At 36.3% G+C, this 24,839-nt stretch overlaps 1 protein-coding gene across 1 annotated transcript in view; it reads right to left on the bottom strand.

Annotated features, from left to right (window-relative positions):
* LOC144964839 (uncharacterized) overlaps positions 1 to 21,451 on the bottom strand; it is a 25,986-nt gene extending 4,535 nt beyond the window's left edge. The window contains exons 1-3 of the mRNA XM_078899547.1: positions 20,860 to 21,451; positions 19,127 to 19,158; positions 18,334 to 18,390 (exon numbers count right to left, since the gene is read on the bottom strand). Of these exons, the coding sequence (XP_078755673.1) occupies positions 18,334 to 18,390; positions 19,127 to 19,158; positions 20,860 to 20,975 (205 nt within the window). The 5' untranslated portion in view covers positions 20,976 to 21,451. The remainder of the gene's footprint in view (positions 1 to 18,333; positions 18,391 to 19,126; positions 19,159 to 20,859) is intronic.
* Positions 21,452 to 24,839: the final 3,388 nt, after the last annotated feature.

Genomic DNA, 24,839 nt, shown 5'->3' with positions numbered 1-24,839 from the left:
GTAAACATGAATACAAAAATAAATTACAAATCAAACAAATGCTGAACTCGAAGCTGGCGATCACATGAGTCAAAAATTGTAACATTGCCAGAATTCCATTTCAAATCTTTTGAAATTTTGAAAAAGGCCTGGTCAATAACGGCGTGCGGTTCTATCTAGCATTGACGCAAGTGGTACAGCGCCGAACTGGTAATAATCAATATGCGAAAAATCTGAGGTTTTGGTGCACACACAATTCGTCGGAATTGTTATATGATCCTTTAGTTGTCTGTGGAGGAGAGGGGGGGGGGGGGGGGGGGGGGGCTCGGATAGCTGTCTTTTGGTTGTCGTCGCTATTTATTGTGACGTATGATGTGGCCAGTGTCAGGCTATGAATTTTTACTTAACCACATACCATCGATATCACCCATCAGAAAGAATAATATTAGTAAATAGACTTTTTCCAAGGATTCATCTGTGCGCGGCTCAGAACGGGACTCGAATCCTTAACCTCCCGGTCCAAAGGCGAGTGTCATACCACAAGACCACATAGCCGCACAAGTATAATAATAATATTGTATGATTGTAAAAATGTAACCTCAGAAAAAAGAGTATATCAACAAATCAAAATTACAGCATCAAAATATTGCACTAAAATTAAGTATTAACTCACTCAACCCTATATGCGACCCGTAGTTTACCCGGGTTACTTTTACCCTATGTCTATTTATTACATTTTTTCTGAGACAAATTATAGACAAATTATAGGCGTAAGTATCAAAGCTAATGTTTTTAGTATTTACATGTTAATGACAGTTGAATAAAACTTTCTATGCACATGCTCATTTTTAATACATTTTTTTCCAATTTTGAAAAAGTCTCTAGGATTGAGTGAGTTAATCTATTTCAAAAAAAGAAAGAAACTAGCAAGGATGGTGTTTGATCCCACGTCATAAGGGTCAACATTTGGAAGTAGATATTCCAGGTCTGTGCTGCTTTGCACTCCTTTCTCGAGGAGAAAACAGGTGCAAAGCCTGTAATTTGGAGTTACAAGGCAGTCACTCTACTTGAAATTTCATTTTCTGTTCAGTGCACTATTGAAAAATATTTATCTTCATATTTAAAAAAAGTAGTCTTTCAGAGCCATGAGGCCTATGGAGCCACAGGTTATCCCGGTTTCTACAGCGTGAAACGGACAATAGCCATTGTTTGTTACCTTTCGGACTGGACGCTCGTCTACCGCACATAATTTTCTAACAGATACAGCTACCCAATCCTGTTGGGTGGATAGAGGCAGGGAGGGGGGGGGGGGGGGGGGGGGGGGGGTTCAGATTCAAATGGCGACTGCAACCGAGTGCTCCACTGAGCTATCGGGGACTCCCACCCCAATATCTTTTCCTTTCTTAGTGCCGAGGAAATACAATTCGAAACAGTTTTCTTCTTTCCTTCGAACAATTTAAAACTTGAGCTTTAATCTTGAGATTTTATATAGCACAATATCCGCTAAACGTGCTCAAAGCGCTTTACAAGGGGTCACTAGCCAACAGCAACACTTAACATGTAGAAAGAGACATGACGTCTGTTAGGCGATATTGACATTTTTTCCCCGGACAGATACAACGCTGTTAACGGCCAGGTACTCATTTTACACATGAGAACGGTGGGAGAATGTTAGTAAAGAGTCTTTTCCAAGGACTCAACTATGTGCCGAGCGATGCTCGAACCCAGGACCTGCCGATACGAAAGCGAGTGTCAAACCAGAAGACCACATTGCCGAAAAATTTAATTGAGAAAGGGGAGGATTAATGGGTGTGCCAAAAGCAGATTTGTCAGCCTGTAAAACAGATTGACTTTCTTGCCGTGGCATTTGAAAAGCGGTTATTTGAAGATTTTAACATTGGTCCACGCAACTGTTTTACTTACAATTGTTGTATTTATCATTTATCAGATCAATGGATTCACTTCGACGTGTGCTTATTTGCAGGTCTGATAACCCAAATTGTTATGGGCTCATTGTTGTAATGGAAATACTCCCAAACCAACGCAAAATGTTGTCCATTACAATAATGTTAAAATGGGCCCCCATAATTGCGTTCGGTTATCAGACCTTCAAAATAAGTTCACGTGGACCCACATGAATTATGTAAGATTATAATACAACTTTAAAACCGTGCTTCTAATGTAATATAATACATCCTGTTCTTTTACCTCCTTTTTTCAGAGCATCTGATATTTCACTTTAATTAATTTTTGGAATAGGATAAAATATGATTTCAATATCATATCATATAACATAGTATGGCATTGAAATGATTTATTATCCTAGCTAGCCTTTCTATAGGATAAGATACGATTAAATAAGCCTTATGATACATAATCTGTTTAATAGGACAGCGTCGCTCAGCGGTACGGTCTTTGCTTCGTACCCAAAAGGTACGAAGTTCGACTACCCGCCTCGTTTTGTGGCCATGAGCAAGTCACCTGGCCTTAGCTCACTTTGCGGCGCTGCACTGCGGCTGGCGCCTGGGTTATTCCAGTCTTCCCTTGGAATAGAGCCTAAAGACAAATTTCCCCTTGGGAATTAAAAAAGGGAATTTTATTTATTTATTTATTTGTAACCGAGCGCTTTTTGACAAGATTAAGGTCATCTAAAATAAAAGTTTTCTGATCAAAATAATAAAAATATGTTTGTCCACAATCACCAGAGATATAAATTGATCTGCAGACAAAAGCAAATAACTCCAACCTCTGATTCAAGGAACAAAAATGTAACCAATTTAGCTTGAAAGAAATAGAAATTGTTTTGAAGGCAATAAGATCAAGTGTTGATGAGACGATAATCAGTTTTATGCTATTTCCTAAAATAACAAACTGGAGATCTCATGGGAGAAAATGGAATTTACCCACATGCTTTTAATATATTCCTTTCAACGAATTCTATTAAAATATATCATAAGCCCTGCTATTACTCTTCAGATTTTATTACACAATTTTTATCCTCTAGTAGCAAAACTTGAGAAATGTAAATTCATTTATATATTCTATTTCTCTTCTTTTCTCCCTCACATTACAAATCTCCTCCTCCTTCATTTCTTTATCATCTGATCCTCTTTCTCGACGTCTACATCTCCCTTTTCTCCGTATATTTTTTTTCCTTCTCACCCTCCCAAGCAATCCTAAACTATTCGATATATGTATATATATATATATATATATATATATATATATATATATATATATATATATTATATATATTATATATATATTTTATATATATATATATATAAATATATAATATACACTGTTATCTTAGTTCTCTTCTTAAAATTACGCAACCTTAAGAAAATCCTCTTTTTGTTATGCAGCTGGATAATTGACTATTTCTTAAGGGACTACAATTAGTACGGCATTGTATTATGTGACTTAAAATAATATCAGGAGCTTTATATGAAATAAGCTGATAGATAGATAAAATTCAGAGCTAGACATGGCTGGGCATTAACCAGTTAACTGCTGGATTCCAGAAAAACTCGTATTTACAAATCTGGCCAGAGAATTCCATATTAGAAGTTGAATTTTTCTGGCCAGATTTGTAAATACGAGTTTTTCTGGAATCCAGCAGTTAACTGGTTAATAACGATACTACAAGGTAAGACTGATAACCGTCAAAAGTTTTGACACGCACCAATTCGAACTTCGAACCGAATGGGTTTTCTTCTTCTTTTGACGTTAGGTTTAGCTCCAGGCAACCAATTCAAACCAGGTCATACATACATTACCTACAATTGCTTTGACATTGATTTTCACTTCGGCAATTAAATATAAAAGAAAAGAAATCCAACAACAAAGAGCTAAACAAACAGACAAATAAACCCCCCCCCCCCCGATTAAACCCAAATCAAACCCAACCAAACAACCAAACAAAAAACAAAACAACAGAATACAGGTCATACACACTCTACGTACAAATGCCTTAACAGTGATTTTGGCAATAAAAGTAAAAAACCGAAAAAAAAAAACAACAACAAAGAACAAAAAACAAAAAACAAAACAAACAGACAAATAAAAAACCTCATCGCTCCACTCATCCCCCCCCCCCAAAAAAAAAAACAACAAACAAACAAACCAATAAACACCCAACCAACCAAGCAAACAAAAACGAAAGCCAACAACAAAACAACATAAAATAACTTTACTTCTTATACCGATCTATTAAGATGTCTCTCAATTTGTTACACATTCTCACACCTAACGATTTCTTTTGAAAATTAAAAATTTGGAGGTTACCTTAATCGATCGATACCCACGTGCACTTATTTACAGGTCTGATAACCCAAACTGTCTAAGTTTATGGTCCCATTGTTGTGGAAATACTCTCAAACCAACGCAAAATATTATCCATTACAGCAATCCTAAAACGGGCCCACAGTTGCGTTCGGTTATCACACCTGCAAATATGTGCACATAAATCAATACCTATATAAAGAAAAAAGCTTTGGATCAAAATTCTTAAAACGTCATTTTCGTCAATGCATGACAGTGATCCTTTCATTTTATGTTTCAAATTTCAAAGCTATTATTATAATTTCAATAGCATTGAATTACGATTAAAGAATAGGTACTTGAAATTTGATACGCTTTTAATAAGACATTTCAATAGAAAGACAATCTTCTTTTATTTCAGATCAGATCACATAGATCTATTCACTATTCAGATTAGGATCAAAGGGAAAAGGACACACCCTAAAACTCTAGATAATAGGTGACCTAACATCTCAATTGGGTATTAAATCGTGGCGAACCAGATATTAAAAAGTGACTTTAAGGTCTTAGTTGTGAATTTAAAAAAATAGTCCTCATTGGGAATAATAAGGGTAGTTTCTAAAACTACTTAAGTCTCAAATTTTGTAATTCTTAAATTTGAGCATTTATATGGAGCAATATCCATTAGAGTGCTCAAAGCGCCTTACAATGGGTCCCTAACCAACAGCAACACTGAACATGTATGACGATTATCATGACGCCTGTTAGGCGATGTTACAATTTTTTTTTCGACAGAGACATTGTTCTTAATGGTCAGGTAATCATTTTACAATTGAGTACAGTGAGAAAATTTGAGTAAAGAGCCTTCTCCAAGGACTCAACTATGCGCCGCTTAGAGTGGGACTCGAACTTTGGACCTTCCACTAGACTGCTTAGCCACACTCTGAATTCAATTATTGGAATTTGGTTCACCCAGACACAATACCGAATGGGGGCGACGGACCACATATTACAAAATCGTGGTATTTACGATTGGTGCGCTGTCAGAACTGCGGTGGGTATTCAACAGACTGGAGAGCATGTCACCCAGACCTATTGAGACCGCTTTCAGATCTTCATCATAAAATATTTTATGAGAAAAAGACGAACACAAACTTGCTGGAAATGCAAAGTTTATCTTATTTAAACAGAATGATGAGAGATCCAGCCCTGGCGCTAATTCAAACATTGTTTCGCAATTGCCAGATTGATTTTCTATTTGCTGTCGCTAATTTGAAAAGAACGAGTTGCAGGCTTGGGAAATTAAATCAATTCATAGACGTAGACATTACTTCACTCGATTCAGGTGAGAATGAGTGTGTACCTGACATTAAGTAGTGACGAATATTGATGTAGGAATGCGAGTACAAAAAGGACACTTGTACAGTATGAAATGAGAACACTACCCTCGTATAATGGCCCAATTGGTAAGTGTGTGTGTGTGTGTGTGGGGGGGGGGGGGGGTAATAAATGACGCACTTAAAGTGAATTGAGTATTGTGAATCAGTGGAAATGCTCTATTTTTATTTATTCATAATTTTAAATACATAAAATATTTTGTTGAAAACGAGTTCAAGTTGCCCGTTTGGCATGTTTTTGACCTGGTAACTCTTTAAATGTTCGTCCCTGCCTACAGTCAGGTACTCATTTCACTCGAGTCGAGTGAGGAAATGTGTGAGAGGAGCCTAGGCCAAGGACACCACGCCGAAGTAAAAAGTATTTTGATCGTTGTTAATTGTCGATCATTGACTGATCGTGTTTAATATCGATTGACTTTGTACCAGGACGAGACGTCATACTGGTCGGGCCACCGTCAAGACAGTCACATTGACGCCCACACAAGAACCTTTAAGACATACGAGAAATTTCTTATTTTCACTCGAAATGACAGAAAATTATCGCGTTGTTGTAAATAAAAGAGTCAAAACATTCTGATTGTAATTTTAAGTGTTTCATATAATGGAAAATTAGTAAAATTCTTTCCCGTATTGCTTATTCGGCAATGGTCGAAGAAGCTAAGGAGAAATATAGCTTTATAAACTAGAAAAAAAGGAATGTATGGACATCATTGACATATTATTATAATATCACACTGGATAATGCGTTAATAACAGAGAAGGCCCCCTTACTGATTAGCTTTGATTTAACGGTTGACATAACACGAGGATCGTAGGAAAACATACCATTTAAGAGGGAAATTGAAGCAAGATAACAATGTTAATACAATTATCAATATAAATATATAGTTACCCATTTTGAAGAATGATTCCTAGTTTCGAAAATAAAATAAAACACGAACTATTAATAAAGAGTTATTTTCCTTTGGAATTCAATAGAAGTATGAAACGAAATGTCAACACACTATGATAAAGCACAAACTTAAGTTTGAATGACCGGTTAGATGGACAATGCTTGTGTAAACGTACGAAGTACAATGGCGAAAGTGTCACCTATCTAGCCACCCGGAAATGACTAAGGGACTGTAGACTAAGAGTTAACCAAACTGAAGTTTTGATAATGGCGTTGGCATTATATTACACGTATTTCGGTCTTCTTGATAATGAGATAACATAATGACATGTGTATGTGTGTTGAATAGGTGTGTAATATTTTATGAAAGGCAGTGTTATTACACCACTACTACTACTTCTATTACTACTACTACTACTACTACTACTACTACTACTACTACTACTACTACTACTACTACTACTACTACTACTACTACTAATATTACTTCTACTACTATTACTACTACTAACATAACTACTAATACCACTACTACTATTACCACCACCACCACCACCACTACTACTACTACTACTACTACTACTACTACTACTACTACTACTACTACTACTACTACTACTACTACTACTACTACTACTACAACTACTGTATTACTACTACTAACACAACTACTAATACCACTATTACTATTACCACCACTACTACTACTACTACTACTACTACTACTACTACTACTACTACTACTACTACTACTACTACTACTACTACTTCTGCTACAACTACTACTAATACTACTACTACTACTTCCACTACTACTACTACTACTACTACTACTACTACTACTACTACTACTACTACTACAACAACAACAACAACTACTACTACTACTACTACTACTACTACTACTACTACTACTACTACAACTACAACAACAACAACAACAACAACAACAACAACAACTACTACTACTACTACTACTACTACTACTACTACTACTACGACTACTGCCACTACTACTACTACTATTACCACCACCACTACTACTACCAACACTACACCTATTATTATTATTATTATTATTATTATTATTATTATTATTATTATTATTAATATTATTATTATTATTATTATTATTATTATTATTATTATTATTATTATTATTATCATTATTATTATTATTATTATTATTATTATTATTATTATTATTATTACTACTACTACTACTACTAACTAGTACTAGTACTACGACCACTACTATTACTAGTACTACTGCTGTAACAACAACAACAACAACAACTACTACTACTACTACGACTACTACTACTACTACTACTACTACTACTACTACTACGACTACTACTACTAGTACTACTACTACTACTACTACTACTACTACTACTACTACTACTACTACTACTACTACTACGGCGACGACGACGACGACTACTATTACTACTACTACTACTACTACTACTACTACTACTACTACTACTAATGCTACATAAACAACAACAACAACAACAACTACTACTACTACTACTACTACTACTACTACTACTACTACTACGGCGACGACGACGACGACTACTACTACTACTACTACTGCTACTACTACTATCACCACCTTTGAAGTATTTGTAATTGTTATTGAGTGACAATGCTGATGATGTATTTGTTTTCACAGCATGACTAAAACATTGACAATCATGAAGATTAAATCACGATTACATATCAATTTGATTCATGACTTGATGACAGGTGACGGCGTCAGATTGTCAAGCTCAGGTCTCGTCTCTAACAAAGCACATTTTATGTTATTTCAATTTGACCAGTGTGATCTTACGGCATGACACTCGCTTTAGGGTTCGATATCGCTCGGCGCATAGTTGAGTTCTTAAAAAAGGCACTTTACTCACATTCTCATACCATGCTCAGGTGTAGTAAAATGAGTACCTTACCGTTAACAGTGTTACGTTAGGAATAGGAAAGTATAATTAAAACTAACGCTAAAATTGTTCAGACAATGAAAATTTACAAAGTTGCAATTGGTGGGTTACAGTTCCATTTTTGCTTGTACCTTTGAAAATGCATTGTAATAATATGTGTGTATACACGAGTAATACTGTGAAAGTATGGCCACAAGCAATGGTTATTTAATCTTATGTGTAAAGCCACTACAAGCAAATGCTTTTCATAGTGATACTATTAATATATTATATATTGCATTATATAATAGTTGCTTAACACGGAGTCCTATCAGAGCTTTTAAACACACGAGCTTATCTCAAGTTACAGATCATGATGTATTTTTTATTAATATTTCTTGTAGTTTAATAACGAGTTTATAGGGTTTGAAGAGCGTGCCAACAATGAATAGCATATCAAACAAATGTGGGCATAGTTAATAACAATGTCAATATAGAGGATAATGTTTGTACCCAGGAGTATTCTGCTGTACATTGACAAAAGGCATTCTTCCATTATGGATAACATTTTTAATATGATATCATTCTTTCAAGTTGTCAAAGTTCTTGAACCCGACACTAAAAAGTTTCAAGTTTAACAATTTCGACGGGTTGGGAGTCATTCAAATCCATCGAAATTTGAAGTAAAAATATCTGACCAGAACGCGGGTCAAAATGTATTTTGTCAGCGCTCAGCAGGATCATTTTCTGCATGTTTATATTATGAAAGGGGGGGGGGGGGGGGGGGGGTCCGATAGCTCAATTGGAAGAGCACTCGCTTCACAAGCAAAAGGACCGGGATCATTCCCTTGTGCAGTCGAGATTTTTTTCTGACCACCCTGTCTATCCAACAGTGATTGGGTAACTGGGTCTGCTAGATCTGGCCGAAAGTACTTAGCGATAAACTAGCGTCCTATCCAAAAGATAGCAAGCGATTGCGATTGTCTATTTCACGCTATAGGAATCGGGATAATCTCCGGCTCTATGGGACTGATGGCTCTGAAGGGCTACTTTTATATTATTATGGGTCAATAAATGTGTTACAATTACTCAGACTGAATGTGATTTTTTTTTTACCAAATATGAACACAAGTAATTATAAAGAGGCATGGGTGGAGCATGAACATTTGAAAAGGTGTGTAAGTAACAGCGCCAATAAAATTCAGATACGAAAGTATAAATGAAAATGGAATGAAACGGACTTCATTCAGCCCTTTGTTATTGTTTTTAGGCCTGCATTTGGGAGAGTAGTCCTCAGTAAAATATATCAATTAGATCAGACTATAGATAGTATGCGCTTGGCTAAGAAACTCATAACATTGCCATCCGGAAGTATAACGGACCAACACACAAAACTGTGTAAACATGAACGTTTATAGTCTGGTTAATACACTTTAGTGAGAATTACTCATGGACGCGGATGGCAAAAACAATAACAAAGGCCTGAGTGACGTCACCTTCGAACTATCTATAAACGCTTAAGGTTACTCAGAGCGTTGTTTGTTGGTGCGTTACATCTGGCGGGCATATGTTGTGATTTTTTTTGCTTAATTGCATAACGTTAATAAAGATTTATGGCCAATAAAAAAAATACCCAGCTGTTATCCGGACAGATTATATAACACAGAATATTGTGACTATTTCATACCTGTATTAAAGAACATGAATTCTAAGGCTATGGAAATAAATAACAATGTGAAATTGAATGTAAGCTTGAACTTAACGTACGAAAACAGATAAATGTACGTTTCGGGTTTCCCCTTTATCAACAAAAAGGATGAATGAAACACTACAGACGAATGAGGTACTGGCGTTGTTAAGATGAATAAACAAAAACATTGATGGGCAGGAAATAGTATGCTTCTTTGTAAGGAACCACGAATTAAAATAGAACAATAGATATTCTTAAAAGATAAGCAATTAATTAAGTCAAAAGAGGGGAGGCTATGGAAGGACGGTTCATTTTCAGGTTGGTCACTTTATCTTGCTTTCGTTATTTATCAGATAACATTTTTGCTCCTTGGATATGCAGGCTAAAATTATCAAAAATTTGAAGTGATGACTTCGACTTATCGCACAAAAGACCTGCAAAAAGTAATAAACAAAAGTAAATGTAACAGCTTAAAAAAAGAACACAGTACCAAACACGAACGTTTTGGGCTCAAAACCCTTCTTCAGCCAACAACAAAATACAATTAAAACATAAATGCATTACATTTTCATTGAGTTTTTTTTTCCGTTGTTGCTGAAGAAGGGTTTTTGAGCCCGAAACGTTTTGCGTTTTGTAGTTTGCTCTTTGTTGTAACTGTTATATTCATTGTTTAAATTACTTTAAACAGTTCACAACTTCATGCAGTTTTGACATGTGTTAAGGTACGTGCAACAGTTTCGCCAATATTATCACTCGTGGACATATTGTATTAACCACTTAAATGCCATACCCTTGAAAAATATGTACACATTTTAAAATATGGCCAGAAATCTCGTCCTTCAAACATCGATCGATTTAAATGACCCTCATCTTGGTAATAACTCTCAAACCTGGGACTTCGAGAAGTCCCAGGTTTGAGAGTTTTTACCAAGATGAGGGTCATTTAAATCGATCGATATTTGAAGGACGAGTTTTCTGGCTATATTTATAAATACGAATTTTTCTAGAGTACGGCAGTTAACTGCTGGTTAAAGCAATTGATGGCATTAAGTAGAGACGGGTACCACTTCAGATAACGATGGTCTTGGTAGTAACAGGCAAAGGGGTCCCTACTACTTATCAAGGCATGGAAAGTTTTAATGGATTTACCCTTAACCGTTTCATCACACAAGAGACCTCCTCTGAGACTGACAATAGGTACGGAGATAGTGACAACAATGCGCTTAAATCTGATCTCAAACCTTTACTTCTTTGTCTCATTTCGTGGTGGCAGATAAACGGCGAATGGCTAATAATATTTTATTATTGTGGCACCATTGGGAATATCGCATTACATAGAATAAAGCGCTGTGGCGGATTCTACCCAGGGGAGGTAAACCATAAAATTAAATTATAAGGAAATCTATTTATTGTCAATGCATTATTGCTCTCGCTTGGAATTTTCGCAATTTAAAGTTTTACAAACTGGAAAGGAGGTAAGGGCGAGGAGGAGGTATTTTGTAGTGTCCAAGGTAAAAATCCATTTTAAAACTTGAAGATTTATAAAGTGCGATATCCACGAAACGTGTTCAAAGCGTTTTAGAAAGGGTTCCTAGTCAACAGCAACATTTAATATTTAGGATGAGACATGACTCCCGTTCGGCGATATTACAATTTTTTCCCCGACAAAGACAACGCTGTGAACGGGTTCGATTCATCCCGACACAATACCGTTTTGAGTTGGTGGGTCACTTATTTGCACTCCGTCCTTCTTGGCACTTTGATGGTATCTATCTCTTACCAAATACCCGGGCTCAACGTGCACTCATTCGCAGGTCTGATTACCCAATTTATTATGGGTTCATTGTTGTAATGGAAATCTAAAAAATTGACGCAAAATATTGTCCATTACAACAATGTTAAACCAGGTCCATAAAAGCGTTCAGATGTCAGACCTCCATATATGTACACGTCGCCCGGGCTCTAATATTAACCAAAATAAATAATAACATTAACATCATTTTCTTAGTTGGCTTCAATAATCCAAAAAAAGAGTTCTATGATTGTATGCATGGTGGACAATAATTTATTGTTTTGAAAAAGTTTAGAGCTATTTAGAGCTCGGGTGATCATAATGATAAACAAAGTTCTTCAAGTTTGTACAACATAAAAACGAAAGATTGCATTGAATCCTTTAGAACCATCGCACAAACTTTATCATCAATAGAAGAAGGACCCCAACAACAGAAGCCGAGCCACACAAGTCAGTTGACTGACAGCGAAAGGCAATTTTAAAGTAATTGCCTTGCTTTGGCATGCACCAGAAGTCGTTCAGTTCCCAAATCTACTTCTTTGAGAGGAAACACGACATTTTGCTATTCACAAAGGAATAAAATGTCGAAAATATGAACTTTGCTCTCCCTGAACAAACACATGTCACTAGATCATTCAACCTTATGGTCTTAAAATATTCCATGATGAAGTCGATTTTTTACCACGGCTCAATTGCCAAGGGATACAAATGACTGAATAATGATGACTCTCTTTGGGGTAAAATGATTCATAATAATGCATTGATTATCCCCCCTAACATTTCGAGGTAATCAATATCGGGGGTCCTTCTGGAGTATTCTGCAACTATTAACCAATAATATAGATTTGTATTTATTACGAATATACCCCATTATGGAATGATTCAGGATATTTGATGCTTTTTATTGTCGTCTCTCTCTCCCTTCTCCTTTCTCTCCCTCTCCCTCTCTCTATCTCTCTCTCTCTCTCCCTCTCTCTCTCCCTGTCTCTCCCAACTTTCTGCAATCTGGCCTCTCCCTGACTCTTTTCCATTATTTCCATCTGCTCTCTCTCTCTCTCTCTCTCTCTCTCTCTCTCTCTCTCTCTCTCTCTCTCTCTCTCTCTCCCTCACCACTAGCATCACAACCTCAATGTGATCACGATCATCATCATTATTATCATCATCCTCATTCTCATTATAACAACAACGACGACCATAGACGCTACCACCATCGCATCACCACCAACATTCCCACCACCACCACCACCATCATCATCATCATCATCATCATCATCATCATCATCATCATCATCATCATCATCATCATCATCATCATCATAATCATCATCATCATCATCATCATCTTCATCGTCATCATCATCATCATCATCATCATCATCATCTCTTCCAACCAAACTACATAAAATAATAACATAAGCTAACTAAAATACCAATAATTTTTAAACACCCCCTTTATCTGAGTAGACAGTGACGTCACAATTGCCCTATACGCCCTACAAACAAGCTTATTCTTGTCTCTGTATTTGTTTATCATTTTACATTCCATTCCATCACATCCCTCAATCAGTGGATCAAACCAAATCAAACTCTCGCATCCATAAATCTGATAAAACGATTATAATCACGCTACTTTTGCTCTCCCAATTCATATATATATATATATATATATATATATATATTATATATATTAATATATATATATATATATATATATATATACGAGTATATATATATATATATATATATATATATATATATATATATTTATATAAAACACAGACAATCTGGGACTGGGGAGGAGGCGAGGTAGGGGGTGAGGAGGAACAGAGGCATCGAAAGCTTTATCACAACCCCCACCCCCCCAACGCCCCCGCAATAAATGATTTTTTAACACGACTGGGTTGCATTTTCCGGTCATCTGCTGTCAATAATCGCATCCAATCAGATCAATTTCACCAAAATTCCGACGCCCACGAAAACAAAATTATTTTAGAACGTCTTTCTCGTTATCCCTACGTGCATATAAATGCAAGTCTGACAACTGAACGCAGTTATGGGCTTGATTTTACATTATTGTAATGGATAATACTTTGCCTTGGTTTGATATTAGATATTTCCAATCAATGGTATGGAAAAAGTGTGCATAAAACAATGCGAGACAAAGCAAGAAAAACAAATACGAGGAAAGAACCATCCCAAAAAATTAGTCTTCTAGTTGAGGAAGACTGATTTTTGTAATGGTTTATTTCTTGTATTTGTTTTTCTTGCTTTGTCTGATACTGTTTCACACACACTTTAAAAAAAATCTTGCATCAGTGCCTGCTCCCTACTTTTTCAATTTGAGTATTTCCATTACAACAATGAACCAAAACAATATCTTATCAAATCATCAAATAAGTAGATGTCACTCTAGCTCCAACAAATTATTCCAGATCAACCTTAAGCTTTTTACTTTTCCAAACTTAAATTAAAGCTTTTTAAAAAATATATATTCTAAAATAATTGACCAAAAAAAAAAGATAAAAGATAACAACAAATCAACCGCCAAAACAATAGTATCATTAACAAGATGTTGTTATCAAAGTAGGGTTTTGTGTTTTACGGGATTTACATGCTCCTAGGACCTCCTGCGGACCAGATAAAAAGGACCCCCTGCTTGGTTAACAGATTAGATAACATGTCACGTTATGGAGCATCCGTGGAGAAAGAAAAAAGATAATTAATTAATGGATCAGTTACGGAATTTAAAATTCAAACAGCCAAATGCGTACTAGATTTATGACTGTTTTTCTTCGTCCTCCTCTTTTGCTATTGTTTTATTTAAATACTTATGCAATCGGCGTCATTACAGAATTAGGAATCATAACTTCAATCCGTGTATTATATCGAAACCAACTTAACCAGCAATCCGAAAAGAAATTCAAATTAGATATTAAATAAAATAGGCCACTATGTTGTCAAGTGGTATGGCACTCGCTTTCGGATCGGAAGATCTTAGGTTCGAGCCTCACTCGGTGCATAGTTGAGTAGTTGGAAAAGACTCTTTACTCATATTCTCTCACTGTACTCATGTGTAAAATGAGTACCTGGCCGTTAAAAAGCGTGGTCTCTGTCGGAAAAAAAAACCCCATTGTATTATCGCCTAACAGGCGTCATGTCTCGTTCTTTATGTTACATGTTGCTGTTGGCCAAGGACCCTTTGTAAAGCGCTTTGAGCACGTTAGTGGATATTGCGCTTTATAAAAATGCTCAAGCTCCACTTAACCAGCATTCGAAATCGAAATTCAAATTTGATATTGAATAAAATATGCGACTATGTAGTCTAGTGGTATGACGGTAGCCTTCCGATTGGAAGGTCCAGGGTTCGAGTCCCAACTCTGAGAGAGGCGCACAGTTGAGTCCTTGGAAAACAGGCTCTTTATTCACTTCTCTCACCGTACTCAGGTGTAAAATGACTGACTGCCTGGCTGTGAACAGCGTTGCCTGTCGGAAAAAAGTGCAATTTCTCCTAACAAGTGTAATGTTTACTAAATTTAAATTGATCTATTATATAGATCAATATCCACTAAACGTGCTTAAAGCACTTTACAAGGTGACCCTAGCCAACAGCAACACTTAACGTGTAAAACGAGATATGACGCCTGTTAGCCGATGTTGCAATTATTTTCGGACACAGACAGCGCTGTTAACGGCCAGGTACTCATTTTACACCTGACTACCGTGATAGAATGTGAGTAAAGAGCCTTTTCCAAGGACTCACTATGCGCCGAGCGAGGCTCGAACCCAGGACCTTCCGATCCGAAAGCGAGTGTCATACCACAAGACTACATAGTCGCACAATATCCACAAAACGTACTCAAAGCGCTTTACAATGTGATCCTAGCCAATAGCAACTCTTAACTAGAAGGACAATACATGATGCCTGTTAGGCGATATTACAATTTTTTTCTGACAAAGAACGCTGTAAACAACTAGGTACTCATTTCCACCTGAGTCTTTTCCAAGGACCCAACTATGCGCCCTAAGATAAGAACCCCATACGGTCTGATCCGAAGGTAAGCGTCAAACCACTAGACCACATAGACGGATAGGACAACTAACAGGCCACCTGTACTACTTGTAATGGATTTTCCCGTTCGTCACGGTTTGATTTTATAGACAGTACCAAGTCTTAACTAAAGCGTGCTTTCACAGATTAAATTCTATATAATTTATTTAGTTTTAGGTATTCGCTAATAATTTACGAAGTTGATGACAACATACAATAGAGGGGAAAAAATATATATAGAGCATTATCCACTAAACGTGCTCAAAGCAGTTTACAGGAGGTTTCTTGCCAAAAGCAGCGTTTAACATGTATGACGAGAGATGACGCCGGTGAGGCGATATCATATGTATTTTTTGGGACAGAGGCAACACTGTTAACGGCCAGGTATTCATTTGACACCCGAATACGGTGAGAAAGTGTGAGTAAAGAGCCCAATTCATGGACTCAATTATGCACCGCGCGCGCAGAGCGGGACTCGAGCCCAAGGACCTTCCAATCCGAAGGCAAGTGTCATACCCCTAGACCACATAGTCGCACCATTAACTAGCTGCTGGAAATTGAATTTATAGCCACAGATTTAAAACTTGTGGTTAATTTCTTTACGATAAAACACACTTTCTTACATGGCAAATGGCCCAAAAATTTGTAATTATTATCATCTTAATTATACACTACATTTCCAGGTGTGGCTACGTGGGTCTAGTGGTATGACCCTCGCTTTTGGATCGGAAGGTCCTGAGTTCGAGCCTCGCTCGGCGCATAGTTGAGTCCTTGGAAAAGGATCTTTACTCACATTCCGAACTCAGGTGTAAAATGAGTAGGTACCTGGCCGTTTGCAGCGTTATCAATGCCGGAAAAAAATGTAATATCGCCTAACAGGCGTCACGTCTCGTTCTACATGTTACGAGTTGCTGTTAGTCAGGGACCCTTTGTAAAGCGCTTTGAGCACGTTAAGTGGATATTGCTGCGCTATATAAAAGCTCATGTTGTTCCGAGGTTCTGATTCATCTCGACGTAATACTATTAAGAGACGAAGGCTTGCAAATACTATATCATTAGACACGGTCGCCTTGGCATTTCATGAAGGAATATAGATGATCCATCAAACAAGATGTCTGATGTCAACAGGAATCACCGATGTTGTCGAAAGTGAGCAAATTGTGAGTTAATCATTTTGACCAAGGAAGAAAAACGAAAGTGTCTGAAGCCGGGCTCGAATCCGGGATCTCCCGAGAACCACTCGGCCACTTCGTTTCTCCTCCCTCCCCCCTCCCCCCCCCCCCCCCCCCCAATATAATTATATAATATTATCTAATTATTATTCTTTGTCACTTCGATTTCATGATCCTGCAAATACAATACCATTAGACACCGTCGCCTAGAGATTCCATGAAGGTATATAGATAATCCATCACACACGATGTCCGGTGTCAACAGGACGCACCCATGTTGTAGAAAGTGAGCAAATAGGGATTAATCTTGCCCAAGAAGAAAAACGTAAGTGTCTGAAGCTGGAATCGAGTCCGGGATCTTCCGAGTCACAGTGCAATGCTTTAACCACTCGGCGACTTCGCTTTCTCTCTCTCTCTCTCTCTCTCTCTCTCTCTCTCTCTCTCTCTCTCTCTCTCTCTCTCTCTCTCTCTCTCTCTCTCCCCCCGCCCATTTGATTATATATTATCTATCTATTTATTATTCTTTGTCACTTCGACTTCAAGATCCTGTTTGTAGAGGTGAAGCAATCTCTGTTGTAAAGACTTAGTGTGTCGATACGTTAGCCTGATTATCTACTATTGGTGCAGGCAAGATTAATGTTCGGAATTCCAAGAATACCGTTGAATGTATTGCTTTATGTGTATTCAGATGGAAGAAAACCTCAACTCATTGAAATGTCAGAATGGCAGGAATTTCTTTTCATACAATTAGACATGTAAGGGAATGTTTGGGAACACTTTATTAAAAAGTGTTATATACAAACAAACCAAGAAAGAAATAGATGGATGCCTATAAATAATTACACACCCCCCCCCCCCCCACACACACCCGACACACCCCCATGTATATATATATATATATATATATATATATAAAGAGAGAGAGAGAGAGAGAGAGAGAGAGAGAGAGAGAGAGAGAGAGAGAGAGAGAGAGAGAGAGAGAGAGAGAGAGAGAGAAAGGCAGATAGTAACTATATATATTTCACAACAGTCAATAAATACTAGTTTGACAAATAGTAGAAGTCAAGTAAAATTAAATACCATTCTCTCAGCAATGACAATTAATGGACAATTAAATAACATTACTATCACCAAGTACCCAAACAATTCATTTATCTTGTTTTAAATCTACGTACCCGAGGATCTTTTTATAATGCGTGCCAGATGGTTCAAATAGTCTCGTTCAAAAGGATCTGTGGAGGAAAAATATCTCTTTTATGTTCTGTAAATGACAAAACATTGTTGAAAGTTTGTCTCATAATTTTAATGATCAAAGAGTAAATTATCATTATATTTTGAGGACAATTAAGATATTACAATTATAATTATAATAATAACAATACTTATTATGATTATCATCATCATCATCATCATCATCATCATCATCATCATCATCATCATCGCCATCATCATTATCATTATCCTTCTTCTTCTTCTTCTTCTTCTTCTTCTTCTTCTTCTTCTTCTTCTTCTTCTTCTTCTTCTTCTTCTAATAATAATAATAATAATAATAATAATAATAATAATAATAATAATAATAATAATAATACTAATAATTATAATAATAATAATAATAATAATAATAATAATAATAATAATAATAATATAATAATAATAATAATAATAATAATAATAATAATAATAATAATAATAACAATAATAATAATAATTATTATTATTACTATTAATATATCATACAATGTTTCGATATATCAATACAGCTTATATCATATTCAACGATATGGAAATGAAATAATAAAATAATTGCTATTGATTTATGATATCTGTCAAAATTTATTAGCCTCCGATGAATGAAGGTCAATGCGTTATAGTAGTAGTATTCGTCTAAAACCATTGTGATACTGAGTTTTGTTGAAAAGCTAAATTATTTTAATGCTACTTAAATTTTAAAATAATTTCTTATTTTACCTTGTTCCCTGCTGACTCTTGATAAATGTCTTCTGTGGAAAATAAAATGTAAAAATATGTCAGTAAATAAGATAGAAATGGGAGATTAGAATAAACAAAAGGAGGAAGAGGAAGAGGGGATAGAGGGTGAGGAGGAGATGAGGCGGAGGAATTTGCGAGTGATGAGGAATGGACAGTTTATGGTAAATTTACGAAGAGGGTGATAATGATTATAAATGAGATAACAAGAATATTGATGACCACTATTACAATATGGGAATGACGTTCGGTGGTGATAGTGATGATGGTGATGATGCTGCTGATGATAATTATAATGATGATGATGATGATGATGATGATGATGCTGATGATGATGATGATGATGATGATGATGATGATGATGATGATGATCATCATCATCATGATGATAATGACGGAATTGGTTATGATGACAACGATGATGATAATGATGTTGCTGCTGCTGCTGTTGCTGTTGCTGTTGCTGCTGCTGCTGCTGATGATGATGCGATGATGATAATGCTGACGCCGACAACAATGATGATGATGATAGAAATGATGCAGGAAAAGCAACAATATCAAATTATGATCGAAAGAAATGTCATTGTTTAAAAAGATCAAGGATTGGATCGACATCACCTTAGTGGATACGTTTATTAAATTATTCAAATTCTTTAAAAAGACGAGCATATATGTAGCGCAATATCCACTAAACCTGCTCAAAGTGCTTTACGAAGGGTCTCCAGCAAACAACAACACTAAACATGAAGGACGAGACATGACGCCTGTTAGGAGATATTATATTTTTGGAGAGAGAGACAGCGATAGGGGAATGTGAGTAAAGGTCCTTTTCCATGGACTCAACTACGAAAACTCAGGGCGGGTGTATGAAACAGTACCAGACAAGCGAAAAAGAATAATACAAAAAAAATCAACATCCCCAAAAATCAGTCTACCTCGACTGGGAATCGAACCTCAGACCTCTTGTTTACCGGTCAGACGTGCTACCATTACACCAGCTCTTTTTCTTGCTTTGTCTGGCACTGTTTCACACATAATTTTTGAGATCTTAATGTTACACCTGTGCTGCTCCCTGATTTGTCACAATGATAAGTACAAGAAAGGGTGCCTTACAGACATCGCCTATTTGATTTTGCTTCTGAAATTGAATTCTAATTCCAAATGACTTTTGATGAAGTGCATTAAATATAATGACACACGAAATATTTTCAGAGTAAAAATGTTAGCCGAGAGTAAAATGATAATATCGAGACAATAAACTTAAGAGCTCCATACGTAAACAATGTCAGGTCGGTAAATATACCAATTTGGAGTATTTATGGTAGCCGTAACATTTAAAGTTTATAGTCTTGTTAGAGAGATCTAATGAGACGAAATCACCCAAACTGAAGTTAGGAGCTGTGAAAGTCTGCGCCAACTTTCAGTTATATCATTACAAATAATGAGCGAGATGATGTTTACCGACTTGAAATAGCATTGTCTGTTATTATAAAACCCTTTCGACACTCCCGACGTTTCCTTTCTCTGTATTTCAGTCTCGGGTGTAAATTTATTTTACTTATCTATTGCTATTTAGAACGCCACTGGTTTACACTTTTGCTCCATAGTTCTTCATCAAAATTTTATTAAGCCCTACTTTCTGCATGTCATACAGGAATAAATTTCGAGTCCACAGAGGATATTATTGTTTACAATAAAAACGTATCTTTCCTTACCTTCGAAAAAATGTAGGTATTCCAAAGGCAATATCTTCTAACATTACCAACACGAGTATTACTTGCAATGTCCGAGTGAGTAACTGTTGACCACTGACGTAGCGTATTGGCCTCATATTGTCCTGTGGTTGTGTTGAGAACAGTAATCCACCTGAACTGAATATGATCAAGTTTCACAATTGAATATTATTTGATGGTATGTATGTGACAAAGAATGCTGTAAAACTTGTTGTGTACCAGGAATCTTGTGCAATAAAAAATGCTTGTTTTGTAAATTTTTATTTTATTAAATATTAAAAAAATATAATAAACGATAGACCGTGAGTAACAAGTGTCAGTTTCAGAGATAAAAATAAAACTGCACTTGAGCGTAAATTCACTTTTGTACGATCTACAAATAATAAAAATTGAATTCCAAAAATAAACTCAATCGTGCAGCAAAACAAAACTAAATCGTCTGTAACACGTTACAAAAGTCCTTAATAGGAAGCGTGGCACAACTTGATCACTGGGTAACTTATGAATGAAAACGTTACAATCCAGCAGTGTTTTATACTCTCACTGGCAAGTCAAGCACCACAAATCGACTGACGGACAAACCGCGGGATAATCAGTTTTATATATCTTAATTATAACACTACGGCCCACCCCACGCATTGGCAAGTGTCACAGACGCCTTTCCACTCGCCACATGGGGCAATAACATTTTTAACTACATACGGTAAAACCTCACTTATTTGAATGGATATATATTTCTCCGAAATCGATATCGAAAATAAATTATTATTCTTAAAATTGTCACACACAAACACAACAAATACCACTTCTTTAAAAAATAAACGTGAGCGTTTATATAGAACAATATCCACTAAATGTGTTCAAAGCGCTTTACAAGGGGCCCCAAGCCAACAGCACCACTTATCATTTAGGACGAGTCATACCGCCTGTTATGCGACGTTACATTCTATTTTCGAAAGAGACAACACTGTTAACGGCCAGGCACTCCTTTTACATCTGAGCTCGGTGAAGGAATGTGGGCCTTTTCCAAGGACTCAACAATGCGCCGCCCAGAGCCGGACTCGATCCCTGGACCTTCTACAAGACCACATAGCTGTACAACTGACGTCTTATGAATTTAAAAGAGTCTCTTAAACCATCATGATGGAGCAATTAAACAATATTATAACAATCTATTATTATCCTCGTCAAGCAATGAAAATAAGGTGATTCAATCAAAGTATATAACCACTCAATAATATTATTATAATTGGACTATCCAACTGAAGTTTACAGTAATTGCTACATTGTTGTGGTTTGTAGTGGTGGTAGTTGTGGTTTTGTATTGTTTTGTCATTGTGCCCGATAGTATCTTTTTTTGTTATGATAATACGTGTCCTACTGCTTTGAACCTGGCGATAGAAACACGATCTTCCCTCTTTGGACACAGATAGGTACTGCTACAAGATATATAGCTAGATAGATCTATAATAATAATATGTAATCGGCTCTGGTGATTGGGTACTACGAACTACGAACCACCATAGACCAATGGCAAGCCATTTCAAAAAAAAAATTACGATCGACTGAAGGTCTATGGGAATTAATTTACCTACACAAATAAGTGATTGACTAGCGTCTATGTATTCGTATGTATCTCTACACACAAACACACAGACACACACACACACGCATATAATATATATATATAATATATATATATATATATATATATATATATATATATATATATATATTATGACTCGAGGTTTTATTTAAAACAATATCAATGTATATATATATATATATATATATATATATATATATATATATATATATATATATATATATATACCCAAACTCTCAATGCCCCATCCATAATATTTCACACACAGCCCCCCCCCCCCCCCTCCATATACATTACATTTATGAAACAGCCTAACTGCCGATATCATAATATTATTAGGCAATATATTATGTACTCTTATCTTTATAAATGTATCATATATGTTATGTTAAAAATCCCTTTTTTGTCTTTTATAAGTCGCATCCACAGTAATGTGTGCTTTAGATAAATTTTTATGATTGACTCTTACCATTAAAAGTAAATAACAATACCTCGTGACGCGTTGTGCTTTTGAAGTGTAATTTATTCGGACAGGTAGGTACTTGGTTCGAGTCTCGCTCTAGGCGGCGCAAAGTTGAGTTCTTCAGAAAGGTTATTTATATATTCAGATTTTCTCACCTCATTCAAGTGTAAAATGAGTAACAGCATTTCATTGTCTTTGTCGGAAAATAATGTAATTGTGGTGCCGTGCCTAATTCTATCTGTTGAGTGTTGGCTTGGGACCCATTGTAAAGCGCTTTCAGCATATTTGGCGAATATTGTGCTATACCTAATCTCGAGTTAAAAAAAATACTGTGAAAATAGGTGCCAGTGGGCGTGAAACCCCCTCATAAACACGGAATGATCCTCATGATAATTACATCGTTTCTAATTTTATCTGACATAAATCTCATCAGTTAATACGATACTTTTTAAAACCAAATAAAAAGGACAACTCACTCATGTCTCGTCTCAGACCAATCTGACAGGAGCCTCCCACAGGAGATAGCTACCAATCGGAAGTGACTTAATCATCTCACTATGCCAGATTTTATCATTGATTCCTACCGTTCAAACCACCGAAGAAATGTTTAACCCAATAAAATATTAGCAACTATACTGCCGTACTCTGAAAATATAAAATATGCATTTAGAAATTTCGACCAGGAAACTCGTCCTTTAATAAAAGATTAAATTGACACCCTCATCTTGGGAAAAAAATTTCAAACCATCGAATTCGAGTTTTTGGCAAAATGAGGGTCATTTTAATTGGTGGCGAGTTTTCTGGCTAAGAATCTAAATACGTATTTTTAAAAAATTCGGTATTGTTTCGAAATTCCAATTTAAAATATATTTATTGGCATTTATATAGCGCATTTCCACGGAATTTCTATCCTTTTTACTATCCTTTTGTTTCATCATTTATACCCCAGCATGTCTACATGGTACCGACCAGCCCGCGATAAAGATCGGGGGGGGGGGGGGGGGGGTATGAGAGATGATGGGTGGACGTGTAAGTGATCAAGTGACAAATTTGCAAAAATATTTAAGTCGTATCCAGATTGAAAATGAGTTAACACTCTCAAGCAATTTATTTGTGCAGCTATGCGGTCTAGTGGTATGACACTCGTCTTTGGATCGGAAGGTCCTGGCATAGATGAGTCTTTGGAAAAGGCTATTTACTCACAGTCTCTCAAAAATGTAAAAATGAGTCCTGGTCGTTTAATTAAGAAAGTAGGGAGCAAGCACCGGTATAAGATAAAGATCTGAACAAGTGAATATGAAAGGTGACAGGCAAAGCAAGAAAGAAAAATACAAAAAAAAAAAAAAAAAAAAAAAAGCGAGGTAGACTGTTTTTTGAGATGTTTTTTTTTCTTGTATTTTTCTTTCTTACTTTGTCTTGAAGCTCGGTGAAATTATTAACAATAGGAAATGGAATGCAAGCTTCAATTTAATTAACAAATACCGCTACTGTGGACTATTCGGGTTTCCCCTTTGTCAACAACACGCGATGAATAAAAACCGTTAAGACGAATGAGATAGTGGTGTCGATATCTCAGGCGGTAGAGCACTCGCTTCCCACGCAAAGGGACCAATCGACCCCCGGGTGCAGTCGAGATTTTATCTGACCTTCCTATCCACCCAGCAGTGAATGGGTAGCTGAGTCTGTTCGGTTGGGCGGAATTGCTATTGTCTGTTTCACGTTGTAGAAACCGGGTTAAAATCCAGCTCCATGGGCCTAATGGCTCTGAAGGACTACTAAGACGAATAAGAAATGAGAGAAAGACGTTGTTAAGGGGGGGGGGGGGGGCGACATTAAAAATGATGAATTTTGATCCAATTTGCTAAAATAAGATTTTGGTGGGATGTTGTCATG

This window comes from Berghia stephanieae, chromosome 2 (assembly GCF_034508935.2).
Source record: "Berghia stephanieae isolate SIO BIC M18660-M18661 chromosome 2, UCSD_Bste_1.3, whole genome shotgun sequence".
Classification (NCBI taxonomy): Eukaryota; Metazoa; Mollusca; class Gastropoda; order Nudibranchia; family Aeolidiidae; genus Berghia; species Berghia stephanieae.
This window is presented reverse-complemented; position numbering and strand designations above follow the sequence as displayed.